Source organism: Salvelinus alpinus, chromosome 28 (assembly GCF_045679555.1).
Source record: "Salvelinus alpinus chromosome 28, SLU_Salpinus.1, whole genome shotgun sequence".
Taxonomy (NCBI): domain Eukaryota; kingdom Metazoa; phylum Chordata; class Actinopteri; order Salmoniformes; family Salmonidae; genus Salvelinus; species Salvelinus alpinus.
In genome coordinates, this window is record NC_092113.1 from 18,980,009 (window position 1) to 19,000,878 (window position 20,870).

General features: G+C 43.2%; 2 protein-coding genes across 11 annotated transcripts in view; one reads left to right on the forward strand and one right to left on the reverse strand.

Annotated features, from left to right (window-relative positions):
* The window catches only part of LOC139557329 (cyclin-dependent kinase 11B-like), a 31,794-nt gene extending 15,364 nt beyond the window's left edge, over positions 1 to 16,430 (forward strand). For 6 of the 8 annotated variants that reach the window (XM_071371993.1, XM_071371997.1, XM_071371991.1 and 3 more), the window contains 15 exons: positions 5,486 to 5,664; positions 5,804 to 5,932; positions 6,082 to 6,177; positions 7,351 to 7,464; positions 7,584 to 7,658; positions 7,848 to 8,053; positions 9,545 to 9,635; positions 9,711 to 9,832; positions 10,093 to 10,198; positions 10,362 to 10,483; positions 10,709 to 10,816; positions 11,275 to 11,391; positions 11,824 to 11,972; positions 15,343 to 15,532; positions 15,752 to 16,430. In XM_071371993.1, the coding sequence (XP_071228094.1) occupies positions 5,486 to 5,664; positions 5,804 to 5,932; positions 6,082 to 6,177; positions 7,351 to 7,464; positions 7,584 to 7,658; positions 7,848 to 8,053; positions 9,545 to 9,635; positions 9,711 to 9,832; positions 10,093 to 10,198; positions 10,362 to 10,483; positions 10,709 to 10,816; positions 11,275 to 11,391; positions 11,824 to 11,972; positions 15,343 to 15,532; positions 15,752 to 15,844 (1,897 nt within the window). In that variant the 3' untranslated portion in view covers positions 15,845 to 16,430. The remainder of the gene's footprint in view (positions 1 to 5,485; positions 5,665 to 5,803; positions 5,933 to 6,081; positions 6,178 to 7,350; positions 7,465 to 7,583; positions 7,659 to 7,847; positions 8,054 to 9,544; positions 9,636 to 9,710; positions 9,833 to 10,092; positions 10,199 to 10,361; positions 10,484 to 10,708; positions 10,817 to 11,274; positions 11,392 to 11,823; positions 11,973 to 15,342; positions 15,533 to 15,751) is intronic. The other 2 variants (XM_071371995.1, XM_071371998.1) reach the window with 1 other exon arrangement.
* Positions 16,431 to 17,331: 901 nt separating this feature from the next.
* Positions 17,332 to 20,870, reverse strand: part of LOC139557330 (matrix metalloproteinase-23-like) — a 30,161-nt gene continuing 26,622 nt past the window's right edge. For all 3 annotated transcript variants that reach the window (XM_071371999.1, XM_071372000.1, XM_071372001.1), the window contains 4 exons: positions 19,601 to 19,765; positions 19,120 to 19,230; positions 18,050 to 18,176; positions 17,332 to 17,893 (listed from right to left, as the gene is read on the reverse strand). In XM_071371999.1, coding sequence (XP_071228100.1) covers positions 17,719 to 17,893; positions 18,050 to 18,176; positions 19,120 to 19,230; positions 19,601 to 19,765 — 578 coding nt within the window. In that variant the 3' untranslated portion in view covers positions 17,332 to 17,718. The remainder of the gene's footprint in view (positions 17,894 to 18,049; positions 18,177 to 19,119; positions 19,231 to 19,600; positions 19,766 to 20,870) is intronic.

Below are 20,870 nucleotides of genomic sequence, written 5' to 3' on the forward strand. Positions count from 1 at the left end.
ACAATGCCTCAGGGCCAGACGGATTACCTGGACGTGTACACTCCGCAGTCCACACTTCCTTTTCCCACCTGGACGAAAGGAACACCTATGTGAGAATGCAATTCATTGACTACAGCTCAGCGTTCAACACCATATTGCCCTCAAAGCTCATCACTAAGCTAAGGACACTGTGACTTAACACCTCCCTCTGCAACTGGATCCTGGACTTCCTGACGGGACGCCCCCAGGTGGTAAGGGTAGGTAACAACACATCTGCCACGCTGATCCTCAACACAGGGGCCCCTCGGGTGCGTGCTCAGTCCCCTCCTGTACTCCCTGTTCACTCATGACTGCACGGCCAGGCACGACTCCAACACCATCATTAAATTTGCCGGTGACACAACAGCCTGGACAACGATGAGACAGCCTATAGGGAGGAGGTCAGAGACCTGGCCGTGTGGTGCCAGGACAACAACCTCTCCCTCAACGTGATCAAGACAAAGGAGATGATTCTAGACTACAGGAAAAAGATGACCGAGAACGCCCCCATTCTAATCGACGGGGCTGTAGTGGAGCAGGTTGAGAGCTTCAAGTTCCTTGGTGTCCAAATCACCAACAAACTAACATGGTCCAAGCACACCCAGACAGTTGTCAAGAGGGCACGACAAAACCTATTCCCCCTCAGGAGACAGAAAAAATTTGGCATGGGTCCTGAGATCCTCAAAAGGTTTTACAGCTGCACCATCGAGAGCATTCTGACTGGTTGCATCACTGCCTGGTAGGGCAACTGCTCGGCTTTCGACTGCAAGGCACTACAGAGGGTAGAGAGTACGGCCCAGTAGATCACTGGGGCCAAGGTTCCTACCGTCCAGGACCTCTATACCAGGTGGTGTCAGAGGAGTTCTCTAAAAACTGTCAAACTCCAGCCACCCTGGTCATAGACTGTTCTCTCTGCTACCACACGGCAAGCGGTAGCGGAGCGCCAAGTCTAGATCCAGAGGCTTCTAAACAGCTTATACCCCCAAGCCATAAGACTCCTGAACATCTAATCAAATGGCCACCCAGACTATTTGCTTTGCACCCCTCCCCCTTTACACCGCTGCTACTCTGTTATCTATGCATAGTCACTTTAATAACTCTACATGTACATATTACCTCAACTAACCGGTGCCCCCGCACATTGACTCGCTATTATTTTACTGCTGCTCTTTAATAATTTGTTACTTAAAAAAAAAAATGTAAGCTGCATTGTTGGTTAGGGGCTTGTAAGTTTACTGTAAGGTCTACACCTTTAGTATTTGGTGCATGTGACTATCATTTGATTTGATAAATCTGAGACACTGCATTTAGTAGGATATGTTACGTTTGGTGGTGGGTGGATGGGTGGCCGTATAAGGTGAAACGTTGGTGATTGGTTGGGCGTAGAACACGAATGGCTAGCGAATCTCATCACTGACAGCTTTAGCATTTTAGCTAAGTATCCACTTTTCAATCATTTCTATCTTTTAGCTACTTTGCAACTACTTAGCATGTTAGCTAACCCTTTCTCTAAGACTAACCTTAACCCTTTTAACTAACCATTCCCCTAACTTTTAACCTAACTCCTAAACTTAACCCTAACCACTAGTCTAGCAAATGTTAGCCACCTAGCTAGAATTCGTAGCATATCATGCGAAATGGGTGATGGACATCCAGAAATTAATACATACCATACAAAAAACGTAACATATCATACTAAATTGAGAGTCTCAGATTCACCTATAAAATAATACGAAATGCTATGAGACCAGGTTGAGAGGAAATGTCTGATTTTCAAATGTCTGACTGGCCCGTATGGTTTCCAAAACCTCTCCAGTATGTCAAGCCCTGACACAAACCGACAAGGTCATTCCTGTGCCATTGTTGCCTCTTCAGCAAGTTGGTTTATTTTTGGTCAATTGTACATTACTGTTTGAATAAATCATGATGATAAAAATAAATAAAAACGTGACCAGGTAAAAAAATAAATAACTTGCGACCAATTAAAAATGTTGCACTGTCAAATCAAACAAACGGTCGCAAATGCGATTGTTTTGGTTACATTATCAAACCCCGATCGTTAGTTTGAGACAACCAAAAAATCTATGGAAAACGCAATGAAAACACATTAACATTTCTAGGACACACGACCCCTCGACAATATTCCGCTGAAAAGGCGGAAATATACAGTGGGGAGAACAAGTATTTGATACACTGTCGATTTTGCAGGTTTTCCTACTTACAAAGCATGTAGAGGTCTGTAATTTTGATCATAGGTACACTTCAACTGTGAGAGACGGAATCTAAAAAATCCAGAAAATCACATTGTATGATTTTTAAGTAATTAATTTGCATTTTATTCCATGACATAAGTATTTGATACATCAGAAAAGCAGAACTTAATATTTGGTACAGAAACCTTTGTTTGCAATTACAGAGATCATACGTTTCCTGTAGTTCTTGACCAGGTTTGCACACACTGCAGCAGGGATTTTGGCCCACTCCTCCATACAGACCTTCTCCAGATCCTTCAGGTTTCGGGGCTGTCGCTGGGCTATACGGACTTTCAGCTCCCTCCAAAGATTTTCTATTGGGTTCAGATCTGGAGACTGGCTAGGCCACTCCAGGACCTTGAAATGCTTCTTACGGAGCCACTCCTTAGTTGCCCTGGCTGTGTGTTTCGGGTCGTTGTCATGCTGGAAGACCCAGCTACGACCCATCTTCAATGCTCTTACTGAGGGAAGGAGGTTGTTGGCCAAGATCTCGCGATACATGGCCCCATCCATCCTCCCCTCAATACGGTGCAGTCGTCCTGTCCCCTTTGCAGAAAAGCATCCCCAAAGAATGATGTTTCCACTTCCATGCTTCATGGTTGGGATGGTGTTCTTGAGGTTGTACTCATCCTTCTTCTTCTTCCAAACACGGCGAGTGGAGTTTAGACCAAAAAGCTCTATTTTTGTCTCATCAGACCACATGACCTTCTCCCATTCCTCCTCTGGATCATCCAGATGGTCATTGGCAAACTTCAGACGGGCCTGGACATGCGCTGGCTTGAGCAGGGGGACCTTGTGTACGCTGCAGGATTTTAATCCATGACGGCGTAGTGTGTTACTAATGGTTTTCTTTGAGACTGTGGTCCCAGCTCTCTTCAGGTCATTGACCAGGTCCTGCCGGGTAGTTCTGGGCTGATCCCTCACCTTCCTCATGATCATTGATGCCCCACGAGGTGAGATCTTGCATGGAGCCCCAGACCGAGGGTGATTGACCGTCATCTTCAACTTCTTCCATTTTCTAATAATTGCGCCAACAGTTGTTGCCTTCTCCCCAAGCTGCTTGCCTATTGTCCTGTAGCCCATCCCAGCCTTGTGCAGGTCTACAATTTATCCCTGATGTCCTTACACAGCTCTCTGGTCTTGGCCATTGTGGAGAGGTTGGAGTCTGTTTGATTGAGTGTGTGGACAGGTGTCTTTTATACAGGTAACGAGTTCAAACAGGTGCAGTTAATACAGGTAATGAGTGGAGAACAGGAGGGTTTCTTAAAGAAAAACGAACAGGTCTGTGAGAGACGGAATTCTTACTGGTTGGTAGGTGATCAAATACTTATGTCATGCAATAAAATGCAAATTAATTAGTTAAAAATCATACAATGTGATTTTCTGGATTTTTGTTTTAGATTGCGTCTCTCACAGTTGAAGTGTACCTATGATAAAAATTACAGACCTCTACATGCTTTGTAAGTAGGAAAACCTGCAAAATCGGCAGTGTACCAAATACTTGTTCTCCCCACTGTATATATATTTTTTGAAATATGTAACTTTCACACATTAACAAGTCCAATACAGCAAATGAAAAATAAACATCTTGTTAATCTACCCATCGTGTCCGATTAAAAAAAAAATAATAATAATAAAAATAAATGCTTTACAGCGAAAACACAATATATGATTATGTTAGATCACCGCCAAGTCCAGAAAACACAGTCGTTTTCCCAGCCAAAGATAGGAGTCACAAAAAGCAGAAATAGAGAGAGAATTAATCACTAACCTTTGATCTTCATCAGATGACATTCATAGGACATCATGTTACATAATACATGTATGTTTTGTTTGATAATTTGCATATTTATATCCAAAAATCTCAGTTTACATTGGCGCCATGTTCAGAAATGCCTCCAAAATATCCGGAGAAATTGCAGAGAGCCACATCAAATAACAGAAATGCTCATCATAAACTTTGATGAAAGATACATGGTTTACATAGAATTAAAGATACACTTGTTCTTAATGCAACCGCTGTGTCAGATTTCAAAAAACCTTTACGAAAAAAGCACACCATGCAATAATCTGAGACGGCGCTCAGATATAAACAACATTTCTCCGCCATGTTGGAGTCAACAGAAATACGAAATTACATGATAAATATTCCCTTACCTTTGATGATCTTCATCAGAATGCACTCCCAGGAATCCTAGTTCCACAATAAATTGATGTTTTGTTCGATAATGTCCATTATTTATGTCCAAGTAGCTACTTTTGTTAGCGTGTTTAGAATACATCCAAACGCTCGTGCAGGTCCAGGCGAACGTCGGACGAAAACTTCAAAAAGTTATATTACAGGTTGAATAAACTTGTCAAACTAACTATAGAATCAATCTTCAGAATGTTGTTATCCTAAATATTCAATAACGTTCCAACCGGAGAATTCCTTTGTGTCTGTAGAATTAATGGAACCCAAGTCGATATAATTTGGAATGCGCGTGACCAGGACCTGGCTCTCTGCCAGACCACTGACTCAAACAGCCCCCATCCGGCCTAACATCACAGTAGAAGCTTCATTCAATGTTCTACAGACTGTTGACATCTAGTGGAAGGCGTAGGAAGTGCAAACAGATCCATATCCCACTGGCATTTCAATAGGCGATGAGTTGAAAATCGACCAGCCTCAGAATTTCCACTTCCTGTTTGGGTTTTTGCCTGCCATATGAGTTCTGTTATACTCACATACATCATTCAAACAGTTTTAGAAACTTCAGAGTGTTTTCTATCCAATAGTAATAATAATATGCATATATTAGCATCTGGGACAGAGTAGGAGGCAGTTCACTTTGGGCACGCTATTCATCCAAAGTGAAAAGGCTGCCCCCTATCCCTAAAAAGTTTAACTTATGTTTTTTTTTCTGTACATGGAAACTTAAGTGCAGTAGTGTTTGCACTACGTCATCACACGCAGCCCTTTATTCGCAACAAAGTCCGTCTGATGGAAACTATTTTATAATATTTGCTTGAAAATCTGTCGCAAATTGGGTGGAAACCTAGCTTATGATGTCATATCTTAGTCTACCTTTAAACGTGCATATCCTCAAACTGTCACATGCTGGTCAGACATATTTTTTACTGTGCAGTTACCTGTCACACTGTATACTGTACTCTTCCCCTTCCATGCATCAGACATTAACAGTGTGGGGTGGGTGGCTTTTGGGTTTCTGGAGAGCTCCTGACAGGATTCCCCCGTCTTCCCCGGACTACAGGGACAGGTTGGAGCAGGTGGAGCGCCAGCGCGAGAGGGACCGCAAGCTCCGTGAGCAGCAGCAGAAGGAGCAGCGCGAGCAGAAGGAGAGAGAGAGGAGGGCAGAGGAGCGCCGCAAAGAGCGTGAGGCGCGCCGAGAAGGTCAGGGTTCACGCATTTGCGCACACGTGTAGGGTTAGAGTTTACAGCCTTAGCGTGTACGTGAATGTAAGTATTTTGATATATGTAAGGATGCGCTGTTGGTGACGGGAAGCGAAATGTCTTGTCCGTTCTCTGACAGTTCCGTCCCACCACCGTGCGCTGCCCGATGAGTACGGGGACAAGCCCAAACAGAGCCACCGCAGCCGCAGTCCCAACCAGGCTCCCCAGGACCGACCGGAGCACAGCAGCGAGCCACGTAGAACTGGTGGTGAGACTTTCCAATCAAGATGGTTTTACATAATTTTGCTTTGGTAGAATTGGTGTCAAGACTTAGTAATTGATTTCATTCAATTTACTTAACTATAATTTTTCTGTGTGATATGGGATGCTCATTTTGTTTTGTTTGTGGTCCAACAGTGAAAGATGAGAAGCCAGAGGACAAGGACCTTCTCTCTGACCTTCAGGACATCAGTGACAGTGAGAGGAAGACCAGCACAGGAGAGTCCTCCTTAGGTAGGTAGACACACACACACACTCACTCAAGGTTGCAACATACCCCACAACAGATGGCATCACAAAAAAGTTATGAAAACATTACACTTCTACTGATGTTTAATCTTTAACAGAGTTGTAACTGTTATAGATACTTGTTACGAGAATTATGTTCTCAATGTTCATAAACCACTTCAATTAAACTACTCAGTCTGCAACCCAGAATTTGTAAGATTCTGGTTGAATGAAACAGACGGGGGCCCAGCTATGATAGTCAAAATGTTTATTCCCGAGAGCCCTAGTCCGTTGTTGTTACGATAATTGTGTTCTCAATGTTCATAAACTGAACTTCAATTAAACTACTCTGTCTGTTACTAAGAATTTGTAAGGTTCTTATTGAAATGAAACAGACCGACGCCAGTCTACAATAGTCAGAATGTTTATTTACGAGAGCTCTGCCGTGCATATACAAAGACGTTCCTTTAATAATATTCTCTTAACCTACGCACATACATACACACTAATATTTGGATTCTCTCTTTTTCTCCTGGAGTCTCACCACAGTTTATTACCACTCAGCTGACAGTTCCAGTCCCCCCCAGATACGGGAAATCTGGAGGGGCTCTCCCTGTCCTATCTTATCTCCCCAGAGTTATAGCCGGGTCGGTTCAAACATAGTTTAATGATCCACTTTGTTTTCTTTAGGCACACACATACATTCCTCTCTTCCCAGGTACATGCTACATAACCTCTTTCTTATGAACTAACATTATTTATCAATATAGAAAAACAGGGGAGACCGTGGGAAGCACTCCCTGTCCTCCCTCAAGATTAGGGAGTACTCACTGCCCTCTCCCAAATCTCTGAGGGCCCTAGCAAGGTCGGCACCCAATTTTGCTCAGACAGTCTGTGTTTAAGATACTATAAAGATATATTGTTTTACCCTAATTCTGACAAACTACACACATCATTAATTATACTTTTACTGACTACCCCTAAACAAACCCATCAGATAATAAATGTATGATTCTAATCAATTTCATACAGTTATAATGTTACAGAGTGGAATTATTTCATCGTTATCTGTCAACATTTAAATTTAACAATACTGTATTTACAATCCAGACATCTTCTTGTGTTATCAGTTTTTGTGGGTTGTTTGGAGGTGACATTGAGTGGACTTCTCTTCCCTAGGCTCAGGGTCGGGCTCTGACGATGAGGAGGGTAATGGCGTTGAAGATGGATCTAGCAGCCTGAGCGAGGGAGAGAACGAGGAATCAGGCTCAGGAGAATCTGACCAGACTGCAGGTCTGCTGAATTACTCTACTTCTGTTGCTTGTGTGTGTGCGCGCTTGTTTTATCACTTAGTACAATTACAGTGTTGTCACAGTGACATGGCTCTGACCCACCCATTGTCTGTGTTTCAGGTGTGGTGAGTGAAGACGAGCAGTCTGAGGAAGAGTTTGAGGAAGAGAGAGAGAACGGCAACCATATTCCCCCAGGTAGGCATTTCACACACCATTTGTCTGATGGCAGTCATTTGAACAGGTGTTATTGTCATGTCTGAGAGTAAAGTTCGTTTTCTTTAAGCTTTTTTATCGGAAAAGGTCTAACTCTCAACCAGCTGCTTCTAGATGCGATTTTTGTCTTGTTTCTGTAAGTTATAACTGCCTCCTCATTAACCCTCACAGTGCCAGAGTCACGATTTGACCACGATACTGAGGAAAGTGGAGAGGAAGAGGAAGAGGAGGCAGGGGATGGAGACGTGACCCCCCAGTCTGTGTCTCACTCCCACTCAGCCACCCCTGAGCCTGAGGAGAACTACATCCCCGACTCTCCCCCCATCTCCCCCGTGGAGCTAAAAAAGGAGCTGCCCAAGTACCTGCCAGCTCTACAGGTCTGTCCATCTATCTGGCAGCACACCACACCTGGGTCAAATACCTTTTTATTTTATTTCAAATGCCTGAGGTGCACTTGACCTACAGAGTTCGTACGGTCATTATTCAAATCCTGGAAAAGTCATGAAATGTTTAAATGGTGTTTTCCAGGCCTGGGAAAGTTTTGGAAAAGGATCAAACCCGAAAAGTTATGGAAATTAATATCATCATTTTTCATCATATCAATATTTTACCAATAAAATAAAAAATCAACACATCAGCCAGATTCAGAATGACACTTGAGCGAGTCTGTGTTTGCGCGCATCACCTGCATGTGTGCGTGAGGAGTCGGCCGTTGCTCAATGAGAGAGAGACAGTCGGACATTGAGGCAGAAGGTAGGCCTAGTCTATAAAATATGATAGAGAACAGACTAATAACTAGTTTGCCAATTCAAAACATATCTTGTACCCTCTAGTTATCTGTTTAGCTATTATTAGCATGCATTCATGTTTTCCTCATGTGATGTCCCAACACTCACGAATAAGGCCATACAAAGTTGATTTACTTTTTAAAATTATTAATTTAAACTATTTTCATGAAACTAAAGATTCACTTCGCCATTTTATTAGTTCAGATTCAGTTAGATGTAGCCTTTATTTTGGATTATTTGGCTTCAACTTGATTTGTAGATACTTCCAGTTTATTTGGCCATCCAATGTATGGGACATTGCAACTCAATAGCCTGAAATGTAAACACTTCTATGGTAAATATGACTAAACTAGAAAAGGTACATTTCCTGAAGAAAATTTGTGGGCTTGCTTCAGCTGAATAAAAATAATTGTAGCCTACCATAGCCATTTGTTGTTTGATATATTAAATTAGCAAATTATTTCAAAAGGTATAAAACGTATTCGGTTTTATTGTTGCAATGTTATACGTCAAGGGTGGTCAGCCATCATCCACGATAGCTCGTATTTATGCAGGCTTTTATTCCAGTAGCCTTCTAACAAACCACATTTGAAATGATCTGCTCAACCGGACCTTGAAAAACTGTCTCTGATGTGTTTGAGCAGGGCCTTATCAAAAGCCCGCACAGCTAGTAGCTCTCCAGACTGAGGGTTGACCACATGTTTTATACAGTTGCCTTACAGGTAGTCTACTTTTGTGTGGGCTTAAGTACCTTGCATAACGACAGGATATGATACATGAGATCGAAGAGCAGCCTCCACGTGTCTACCACGTTGCGCTTACATAGTTGCGCTTACAATTGTTGGTCATGGAAATGTGGTTAAAAGTCATGGATAACTCAAGAAATTCCATCTTTCAAAATGTGTATGAACCTGGACATAGCTTGCCTGGTACAATGGAATATTTCAAGAAATGCTCTCACCTGGCAGACGAAATCAAGTGCTTGACAGAAAAGTAATACGTATTTGACTCAGGCCTGTACACACACATGCAAATCATATGGACACGTATTGATTGGCATTGGTTTCATTTCATTTTCAGGGCTGTCGCAGTGTCGAGGAGTTCCAGTGTCTGAATCGTATCGAGGAAGGGACCTACGGCGTGGTGTATAGGGCCAAGGACAAAAAGACAGGTATGTGGACTACCTTGCAATTGACTTCCGATCCATCCCTGGACAGACACTCTAAAACAGGCCTTTCTCTTCTAGATGAGATTGTGGCCTTAAAGCGTCTGAAGATGGAGAAGGAGAAAGAAGGTTTCCCCATCACGTCTCTGAGAGAGATCAACACCATTCTGAAGGCCCAGCACCCCAACATCGTCACTGTCAGGGTGAGGTGCATAGAAATGCACATAGAAATAAACATTTATCATATTTTCAATGGTGAGCAGCACACAACTGACTCAGAGGAACTCCCCCCTCAATAATATATTATTTTGAAATACATTTTGTGTAGCGCCTTTCATACAATGCATAGTAGCCAAAAGTGTTAAACAAATTGACATAATATAATGGCTGTTAAAAAATTAAAAAAAAAAAAAAAAAAATGGAATACTAGTACCAGCTAAACTCATCCTTTCTCTCATGTTAGGAAATCGTTGTTGGAAGCAACATGGACAAGATCTACATTGTGATGAATTACGTGGAGCACGACCTGAAAAGCTTGATGGAGACCATGAAACAGCCTTTTCTCCCAGGTAATGTTGTGGGATTCAGTTTGAGTTGCAAAAAAATACAGTACACTTATGTCCTCCAGCCATTTTCCCATGTATTTTGGCTAGGTTAGAGTAAGAGAATTGTTTTAATGTAAGCTTATGAGCTCATGTCTCTTTTCCACTTCCTCTTTTTTGTCGGCCTCAGGCGAAGTGAAGACCCTGATGATCCAGCTGCTGCGAGGCGTCCGCCATCTCCACGACAACTGGATCCTCCACCGCGACCTGAAGACCTCTAACCTGCTGCTCAGCCACAAGGGGATCCTCAAGGTGTAATAATGCCCTGTTGTATTATATATGTATGATGTATTATATTCCATTATAATAATATTAAAACTGCTGTGGGTTGGGAACTTCAGATAAGGATTAGATCATCCATGGCTCAGATGAAGAAATGCAACGCTCTAGGCTTATTAATGACTTGAATGTGCGTGAGTGTGTATGCTTGCGTCTTGGGCATTTTTGTAATGTTTGTTCTTTGTTGTGCTGTTCTAGGTGGGGGACTTTGGTCTAGCCCGTGAGTATGGTTCTCCCCTGAAGCCCTACACCCCTGTGGTGGTGACCCTGTGGTACCGTTCTCCAGAACTGCTGCTGGGAGCCAAAGTGAGTCAGGACCTAAGCACAGATCTAGAATCTGTTTAACCTCCCCAAATCCTAACAATTACCATTTGTGGGATGTTATACAAAACTGACCGTGAATCAATGTCTTGTGAGCGACATAGCCACAGTAGAGACACCTGCATTCAAAACTCTGCCTTGAGTCAAAACATCTCAAGAAACTTCAGTCATCAAAGACCCTCTCCAGTCAAAAGTGCCATTCTAAACCGCTACCTGAGTGTGAACATTACCGCATCCAGACAACACAACACATACTTTGTATGCCTTCCAATAGTGTCGAAGTCTGTAGTTCTAAACATAGCCTAAGACTACATACACACAGCACCACTACCAAGTCAAAGCTTGTCCTCGCCCAGACTAAACACTTCAACCCAGACTCATGCGGTGCTGTCTGTTACTTAGAATACTGTGGTTTTAGCGAGTGTGTGTTTCTCTCTCCACAGGAGTACTCCACAGCTGTGGACATGTGGTCTGTAGGCTGCATATTTGGAGAGCTCCTTACCCAGAAACCTCTCTTCCCTGGAAAATCAGAAATTGACCAAATTAACAAGATATTTAAGGTTAGCAAATTTGTATCAAAAAGTACATTTTACTTCATACTGTTTGGAAAGTAAAAGCACTTTATATACTCCACTCTTACATCTGCGTGCATTCTTGACAGCTACCACATGCTTTTGTGGGTTTTCCAGTTTTATGATCTCCCCACAAGGTGGCAGAGTTAGGAATAGGATGTAGTCAGATTAAATGGATTTGATTTGACTACACAATGTATTTTCCAAAGAGGGACTGCAGTTCAGTGACCCAGTCTCTTTTAGATAGACATGGTGACGTAACAGACTTGTCTGTGGCGGTTGTGTGACTGGGCTAAACTGTAAAACTCAGATTAAAAGCTGTGGTCTTGACTGTGCTCCAGTACACCCCCCCCCCCCAGCCCACACATAAAACATTAACTCCATGTGTCGTGTCTGTGTGTTGACGCATGTTCTTATCAGGACCTTGGGTCACCCAGCGAGAAGATTTGGCCAGGCTACAACGAGCTCCCTGCTGTGAAGAAGATGACTTTTACAGAGTACCCCTACAACAACTTGCGCAAGCGCTTCGGAGCCCTGCTTTCAGACCAGGGCTTCGACCTCATGAACAAGTACGTCTAATCTACCCATATCTGTTACATTTCTCAGACAAACAAGCTTTGGTTCTTAGAAAATCTCAGTTGAGAAGATTTTAATACAAAACCACTCGACTCAATGAACAATGCCATGAAAGTGTAATCTAAAAATGTACTCTAAATACTAGCAAGAATGAAATGTTTGCCAAGTGTTGCTATACATAAGTTTGTCATCTTTTGGGTGAATGTTGACATCAGTGCAGTGGAATGTCTTCAGTATAATGACCCAGGAAGTGCAATGACCCCTGGCCAGTGGCTGCTAGCCGTCTCATGTTTGGACTGGAGGATGTCGGTCCTTCAGCCACAAGACTAGGCTTAAGATTGCGTTGTCAGCCTTGTTGCTTTAACTTACCCTGTGTGATTATATGAGATGAAGACTAAACTCAGCAAAAAAATAAACATCCTCTCACTGTCAACTGCGTTTATATTCAGCAAACCTAACATAAATATTTGTATGAACATAAGATTCAACTGAGACAAACTGAACAAGTTCCACAGACGTGTGACTAACATAAATGGAATAATGTGTCCCTGAACAAAGGGTTGGTCAAAATCGAAAGTAACAGTCAATGCAGCTGGTGGCCACACCACTGCAGTACATCTCCTCATGGACGTCACCAGATTTGCCAGTTCCTTTTGTGAGATGTTACCCCATTCTTCCACCAAGGCACTTGCAAGTTCCTGGACATTTCTGGGGGGAATGGCCCTAGCCCTCACCCTCCGATCCAACAGGTCCCAGACGTGCTCATGGGGATTGAGATCTTCGCTGGCCATGGCAGAACACTGACATTCCTGTCTTGCAGGAAATCACGCACAGAACAAGCAGTATGACTGGTGGCATTGTCATGCTGGAGGGTCATGTAAGGATGAGCCTGCAGGAAGGGTACCACATGAGGGAGGAGGATGTCTTCCCTATAACGCACAGCGTTAAGATTGCCTGCAATGACAACAAGCTCAGTCCGATGATGCTGTGACACACCGCCACAGACCATGACGGACCCTCCACCTCCAAATCGATCCCGCTCCCGAGGTCAGGCCTCGGTGTAACGCTCATTCCTTCGACGATAAACACAAATCCGACCATCACCCCTGGTGAGACAAAACCGCAACTCGTCAGTGAAGAGCACTTTTTGCCAGTCCTGTCTGGTCCAGCAACGGTGGGTTTGTGCCCATAGGCGACATTGTTGCCGGTGATGTCTGGTGAGGACCTGCCTTACAACAGGCCTACAAGCCCTCAGTCCAACCTCTCTGAGCCTATTGCGGACAGTCTGAGCACTGATGGAGGGATTGTGCGTTCCTGGTGTAACTCGGGCAGTTGTTGCCATCCTGTACCTGTCCCGCAGTTGTGATGTTCGGATGTACCGATCCTGTGCAGGTGTTGTTACATGTGGTCTGCCACTGTGAGGACGATCAGCTGTCCGTCCTGTCTCCCTGTAACGCTGTCTTAGGCATCTCACAGTACGGACATTGCAATTTATTGCCCTGGCCACATCTGCAGTCCTCATGCCTCCTTGTGGCATGCCTAAGGCATGTTCACGCAGATGAGCAGGGACCCTGGGCATCTTTCTTTTGGTGTTTTTCAGAGTCAGTAGAAAGGCCTCTAGTGTCCTAAGTTTTCATAACTGTGAACTTAATTGCCTACCGTCTCTAAGCTGTTAGTGTCTTAACGACCGTTCCACAGGTGCATGTTCATTAATTGTTTATGGTTAATTGAAAAAGTGTTTAAACCCTTTACTATGAAGTTATTTGGATTTTTACGAATTATCTTTGAAAGACAAGGTCCTGAAAAATTGCCATTTCTTTTTTTGCTGAGTTCATTTAGAGGGACTATATGTGCTCTCCTCCCATCAACCTTTCTTCATGAAAAATTACTAATACAGACTAGATGGTAATTTTTCATGAAGAAAGGTTGATTGGACTTTTACTCTTTACAAGTATTTTTGTGGTAGTGGAATAAGTTTAAAACGTTTTACATAAGCCAATAAGTTAAATATAGTCCAAGTTAAATGTAGTAAAATAATTGGTCTGATTATTTTCATAGAGGACACTATGAACCTTATTACTTTGGATTGTGGGGCAGTTGGATCACATATTTCATCACAAATAACTGCACTCAGACTAGCCTACTACACTTTTATACACTCCTACATTAATACCACAGTATATGCTAACTGTAATAATAGAGTACAGAAGACAAGGAGGTGTTGATGAACTTTAAAACACATTTAAAAACTTTATTTTATCCCAAGCATTTATCCCTTACTTCAACCATACATGAATTTCTTAATCAAAGAAAAAAGCTGTTAAAAGAATGTTATGACAGGATAGATAAATAAATGGACAGGTGAATAAAGTAAGGATACAGGGATGGAAGACCATATGTATGGAGGGATGAAGGGATAAAACAAGGTTAAGTTGGACTGATTGGTATGATAAAGGAATGAATGTATGGTTGAAGGTGTAGATTGTGTGTGGGATGATTAGTAGTTATTGCTGTTCTGATTTCAGATTTGAATATCGGAGAAGTAGACCCAATGTGCCATACCTTTTTGAAGTTTTTGTCTACGACGAATTGTTCAGAAAAGTGGTCAAGGTAGCTGATTTAGTGTCAAAAGTCATAATGTTTACTCAGTGTCTCATGCTAACCCCCCCCATTTTTATAATTTGAAAGTTCTGAAAAGTTCCATGGCAGTAAATCCAACAGTGGGAAGTTAGCTAAATTAGTTGACATGGTTATTACTAAAACAGCTGTACCTCTTGATTGGTTGTAGATATTTATGTTCTTAATTCCTGATTTGAATAACAAAGAAGTAGACAGATGTCATAACGTCTAACTTTTTGTCTAACTTGTTTCGAAAGTGGTCAATGTCAGTTTATAAAAAGTTACAGAAAATGTTGATACGGTCATTTAAACAGCTGTAAGGTTACATCGGTACCAGATAATTCTGTTTCAGATTTGAATAGCAGTGAAGTAGAGGAAGATGTTTTACCCTCTTAACTTTTTGTGTCAGGGTTTGGCAAAATGGTCAAAGTAGCTGTGTGTCAAGTTGAATTGTTGCATTTACAGTGAATGGAAGTTGGAAGTGATGTCACAATGGGGAGCATTAGAATGTTAGTCTACGAAGACGGACAAAAAGACACACAAATTAATTCATATCAAAAAGCAGACCAGTCAGCACATTTAAGTTTGAATGCCGTTTCTAGCTTAAACTGTCAGAAGAGTAGCGTGCAGAAGTATGACGAATATTTAAAGTCGGGACTTTTGTTTCGCGAGTACCACCTAATTGCAGAAGTACTGCCATTTTGAGTGACCTCTGCCGCCCTTGACCTTTTCCCTTTCCACTAGGTTCCTCACCTACTGCCCCAGCAAGAGGATCCTGTCGGACGAGGCGCTGAAGCACGAGTATTTCCGGGAGACACCGCAGCCCATCGACCCCTCCATGTTCCCCACCTGGCCGGCCAAGAGCGAGCAACAGAGGGTGAAGAGGGGCACCAGCCCGCGCCCCCCAGAGGGAGGACTGGGCTACAGTCAGCTGGTGAGGCTGGGTTTAACTCTACATCCCTCTGTCGACTAGGTTTTGACATCTGAGCTTGGTTTCTGTGTTTGACAGATTGAAGACCTACAGCACTTTACTGTGTGTTGTCAAGACGCATCCTCCCACTGCTTAATACTTATTTTTCCAGAATACATTAGTTCCCTGGCATAAAGGCAATGTTCCTCATCAGCTAATGTGTGTGGCTTGTCCTCTCTCCAGGGCGACGATGACCTGAAAGACTCAGGCTTCCATCTGACTACCAGCAACCAAGGGGCTTCTGCCGTGGGCCCAGGGTTCAGCCTCAAGTTCTGAGCTGCGCCTGGAGGGCAGGACACCCTGCGCACCCTATGGTGCACCCTATGGGAAGAGACATACTAGCCTGGCCAGCTGACCGAACAAGAATCATGGGACATTTCGTTTTTTATGTGGCTGGACTCATTGGGGGAATGGCTTCCGTTGTCAGGGGTCAGCGTACTGCCCTCACCGTAACCCTGTGAGGGTGGAGACTGGTCGTCACATAACATGAACGACGGACAAACACACTGTCCCTTTTTCCCAACTATATGGCTGAATCCCAACCATTGAACTTTTAAAGTATTTTCTCGATTCTGACAAGGTTTAACTTTTATGGAAATGAGGCAACTGTGCGTCAAAACCTAACTACAATTTTGACTGTACCTTAGCTCATGTTGGCTTTTTGTTTTCTGACTTTTTTACACTGCTGAAGAGGACTAGATTTGAAGTCGTTGGTATTTCTTGAGTACTGGAGATACTGTATAATAATGTAGCAGTGTTAGAGCCATGTCGATCCATCATATTATAAGGACTTTACTGTATAACCGATGGCTTACATACTGACCCGGGACATGTTTTTGCTAGAAATAAAATGTGAAGCTTTTATTTGTCCACCTTTTTGCTGGTATTTATAAATGCTGTCTAAGCTAAGCAAACAGCACCACACACTGCCTGCCAAAAGGGAAGTCGAGTCCCCCAAAATTCCCAGCGTTGAATCCAGCTCAATAGTAGCCGTCCCAAGAGTGATGTCATTCTTTGCACTGCACACTTTGTCTCAGGACTTTGTTCTTTCAGGGAAAAGAGCCCCAGATTTCTGTCTTTGTTGTTGAAGTGGCTGCGATTTCTAGGACTAAACCAATAAATTATTTGATTTCTAGCTGGAGGGAAATAAACAGTGCAGTCTCATTCCTGGGAGACTGCTGGCTGCTCAGACTGGAACAGTTGCAAAATGTTCCCTCGTCTGGAGACTCTTTAGAACCAACACAAATGGAAATGTACATTCATCAGTTTTATCTGCGAGTCCCCTCTAAGCCCTTCTGTGGATTATTACACCTGATGTGTCAAATGAGCATGTAAAGGGAGCTGTTAGTGGAACTGCACCTTCTGGAGGAAAAGTATTGACTCCACCTAAAGGATAGCTGAGCAAGCTAGATATCGGTGGTGTTCCATATGTGAATAAAGGTCCAAATATTTCCAGTGACTGTAAACAATGTTTGTTTTTAGGTTTACCCAACTTCAATTCAGACAGTAAATGATTTATATGACTTGCATTAAGAGGCAGTAGCTTTAGAATGCATTATCCATGGCTTAATATAGCCAGGATAGGCAAAATTATAAAACATTTCAGGACAATATTTCAAGTTTGAGGTTACTAGCTAGCCTGTAAGTGTTAGTGACCTCTAACTTCAAAGAACATTCTGTTGTTCACATAATATAACAGAAACAATGCCAGCAGTGTATCTAATTTGTACTCGATTGTCACAAAATGTAATTTTACATCAATATTCAATATACTAATGATCACAGAAGTTTATTGTGCGCATATGAAAATGCATGACAATTATTTATTTATTTTTTACATAACATGATTTTTTAGAAATAGAACGTACATACATTAAAATATGTGCCCAAGTGAGTGCAGTCCCCGTTTGACCAAGCAATGTTTGTGTGAGCGAACGTGTGCATGGAAATATAATTCCTAGAACGGACATCCACATTAAAGTCAATGGGTGGACTGGTGGCCATTTTGAGTGTACCCAAGAGGATGCAGTGAAATTGCAGTGGTCTGAGGGACTTATTTTCTAGGAATTATTCTTCTGTGGCCGTGTGTGTGTGTGGTCGGTCTCTGTGCTAATAACCAGTGCTTCTGTGTGCAGAGAGTGGCAATGCCCTCAGAAGCGCACACGTACCCTCCAGGAGTAGTTGGTGAGGACCTTGTTCTTTTTCCTCACGATGCAGGTGTATGTGCCCTCGTTGATAGCATTGGCCACAATACTGATGTGGTCGTCCTTTAGGGAGAGGTAGCCAGGGTGGGAGTACTCCAGAAGCTCTCCGTCTTTGTACCAGCTACGGAAACACAAGTAAGTACACCTAGCTTGGGAAAAACTTTCAGAGAGCGCATAATATCAGAATTGGGGTCAAATCCGTTTCAATATAAGCTAATGTTGGTAGGATATCATGATTTGTTCGAAGTGATGTCGGGACTAAATAAGCCATACTCACTATACTTTGCCTTTCTTAGCTGCAATTTTCTTCCCACATCGGAAGGTGAGCTTCTTCCCCTCAGCCACCAGCTTGTGTTTGGTCCGTTGGGGTGTGGGGGTGGGGGCCACAGTGGGGAATGGGAACTCTGAGGAGAGTTAGGGAACACAAGGCTAAAGGCTGAGATATCCACTTCTGTATAAAGTCTTAACCAGACATGACTCGGTTTAGTATGACTCATTTCGCAATGGGGATGTTAATGTTTTTTTCATGTCATGTTTACTCCAAAAAGTAAACTAAGAAGCTTCCAGAAAATGCCGTCTTACTAATTGTATACCCTGATCTGAGTGGGAATTTAGGATCATTAAACTTCAAATTATCCCCAAGACATAGGCACTCAAATTAAGCGTAATATCTACCTCCATATTGTGCATCAAAAAAGTCACTGGAACCGGTCAGAAGCCATTTGTAAACGATGGACATTGTCTATCTAGTTAATTTAGGCCAGTGTAAACACAATGTCATGACCAGCTGGAAGTCTTTTTAAAAGACAGCCACTAGTTTGGGCTGCAAAAATCCCAAATTGACTTTCTGTGTCTCTAACCGTCAAGCCACAGTCTGAAATTCCAGTGGTTTGGAGTCACTCTGGAATTTTCCACAGCCGTACAACGTTTTCCAATCAACAATGAGGAACAGATTCGGAGCCAGGAATGGTATCCTCACTCCTCCACGTTCTCCCTTGTTACACACAAAAATCGGACAAACCCACAACAATCTATGGCTGCCGGGGTGGAGGAGTCATAAGCTGTGGAGGTTATGGGAATTCAAGCTGTCGAGGTGCCTCACTGACTTCTTTGCTCGCTTACTGTTAGGCAGACTGGATCTCATCAGGAGGTAATTCTTTGTGAATGACTACTCCAGTGGCAAGTATCTAATCTGCCTTTAAATCAGGAGGGCTGCAAACCTTCATCATGGTTCTGCATGGCTGAACTTTGTTGGCTGTGTTTCGCTGCTTTGGCAGACGGTACTGAGCAATTCCTTGCACCAGTAGATTGAGAGTAATCTTTTTTCCTCTGCAGTGCTGCACTTACCGTAACAGAAATCACAGCTGGAGGGGCAGTGCTTCTGCATGAGTTTGCGCTTACTGTCGCAATAGCCTTTCCGCGCCCAGGCTGGACAGATAAATAATCTATCCAAACATCCTACAGGAGAGGAGGAGGAGAAGGAGTGGGGAGAGAGGGACAAGGGAGCAACTTTAGCAACAGCAAAAAAAATTGGGAAGACAATCTGGCTGCACATTTACAATAACTCTGTATTATAAGAGGTTCGACTACTCATTACTGCCACATTTACTTGTAGCAGGCAATGGTGTTGCGTCTAAATTATTTGTGAAGCAGCTATGTAGTGCTCATGAAGACTTAATGAATGATCTATAAAGCCAATATAAATTGGTTCTTTAAAGTTTAAAATGTGCTAAGTACCGATGGTTGTTTTGTGCTACAAATCAATGTAACACCATTGTTTCTCTCTGTCTGTAATACAGGGTTATTTGCTTGTGGGTGCTTGGCATACCGTAGAGTCGGTGCAGGCCCCACACCTCGTCCTGTGTGATGAGCTTGCGCCCCGTCAGAGTTGCGTTCAGGTGCATGATGGCCTTAGGGTTCAGGGAGTGCATGAAGCCCAGGATGTGGCCGATCTCATGAGCCGCTACGTGGACCAAGTCTGTCAGCCACACCCCTGCACAAACAACACAACACTGTTAATTCTGTCTCTGCAATTTATTTTATTTTTTATTTAACCTTTAACTAGGCAAGTCAGTTAAGAACAAATTCTTATGTACAATGACGACCTACCCCGGCCAAACCCGGACGACGCTGGGCCAATTGTGTCCCTATGGGACTCCCAATCATAGCCGGATGTGATGCAGCCTGGGGAGCATCCTGATAGTCTAAAGTGGCGAAAATCCTTTCCTTCTTCTTTTCCTCATCCATGGAAATACACTATATATACAAAAGTATGTGGACACCCCTTCAAATGAGTGGATTTCAGCCACACCTGTTGCTGACAGGTGTATAAAATTGAGCACACAGCCATGCAATCTCCATAGACAAACATTGGCAGTAGAATGGCCCATACTGAAGAGCTCAGTGACTTTCAACGTGGCACCGTAATAGGATAACACCTTCCCAACAAGTCAGTATTTCTGCCCTGCTAGACCTGCCCGGTCAACTGTAAGTGCTGTTATTGTGAAGTGGAAAAGTCTAGGAGCAACAACGGCTCAGCCGCGAAGTGGTAGGCCACACAAGCTCACAGAACAGGAACGCCGAGTGCTGAAGTGCTTAGCTCGTAAAAGTTGTCTGTCCTCGATTGCAACACTCACTACCGAGTTCCAAACTGCCTCTGGAAGCAACGTCAGCACAAGAATGGTTTGTCGGGAGCTTCATGAAATGGCTTTCCATGGCCGAGCAGCTGCACACAAGCCTAAGATTACCATGCGCATTACCAAGTGTCGTCTGGAGTGGTGGAAAGCCCGCCGCCATTGGACTCTGTGTCGATGAAGAAGACAATACTGAGATACAGTTGATCTAACAACAAGCTGCAAAGCTCTAAGCCAGGGATGGCAACTTTGATGGGGCTGGGGGCCACAAAAAGTCTACTCATTATAAGGGTCCATGGTTGGAAAGTAGCATAAGCTCATCACTGTGCACTTTCACCACCCTGTAGGCTAAACTGCATGCTGTTCCATGTTGCAGTGGGAGGACCACACAACATACCATCGCGTGACTGCAAATTTACCTCGACATCATGGTATCAACATATAATTTCCACCATGTCGAACAAA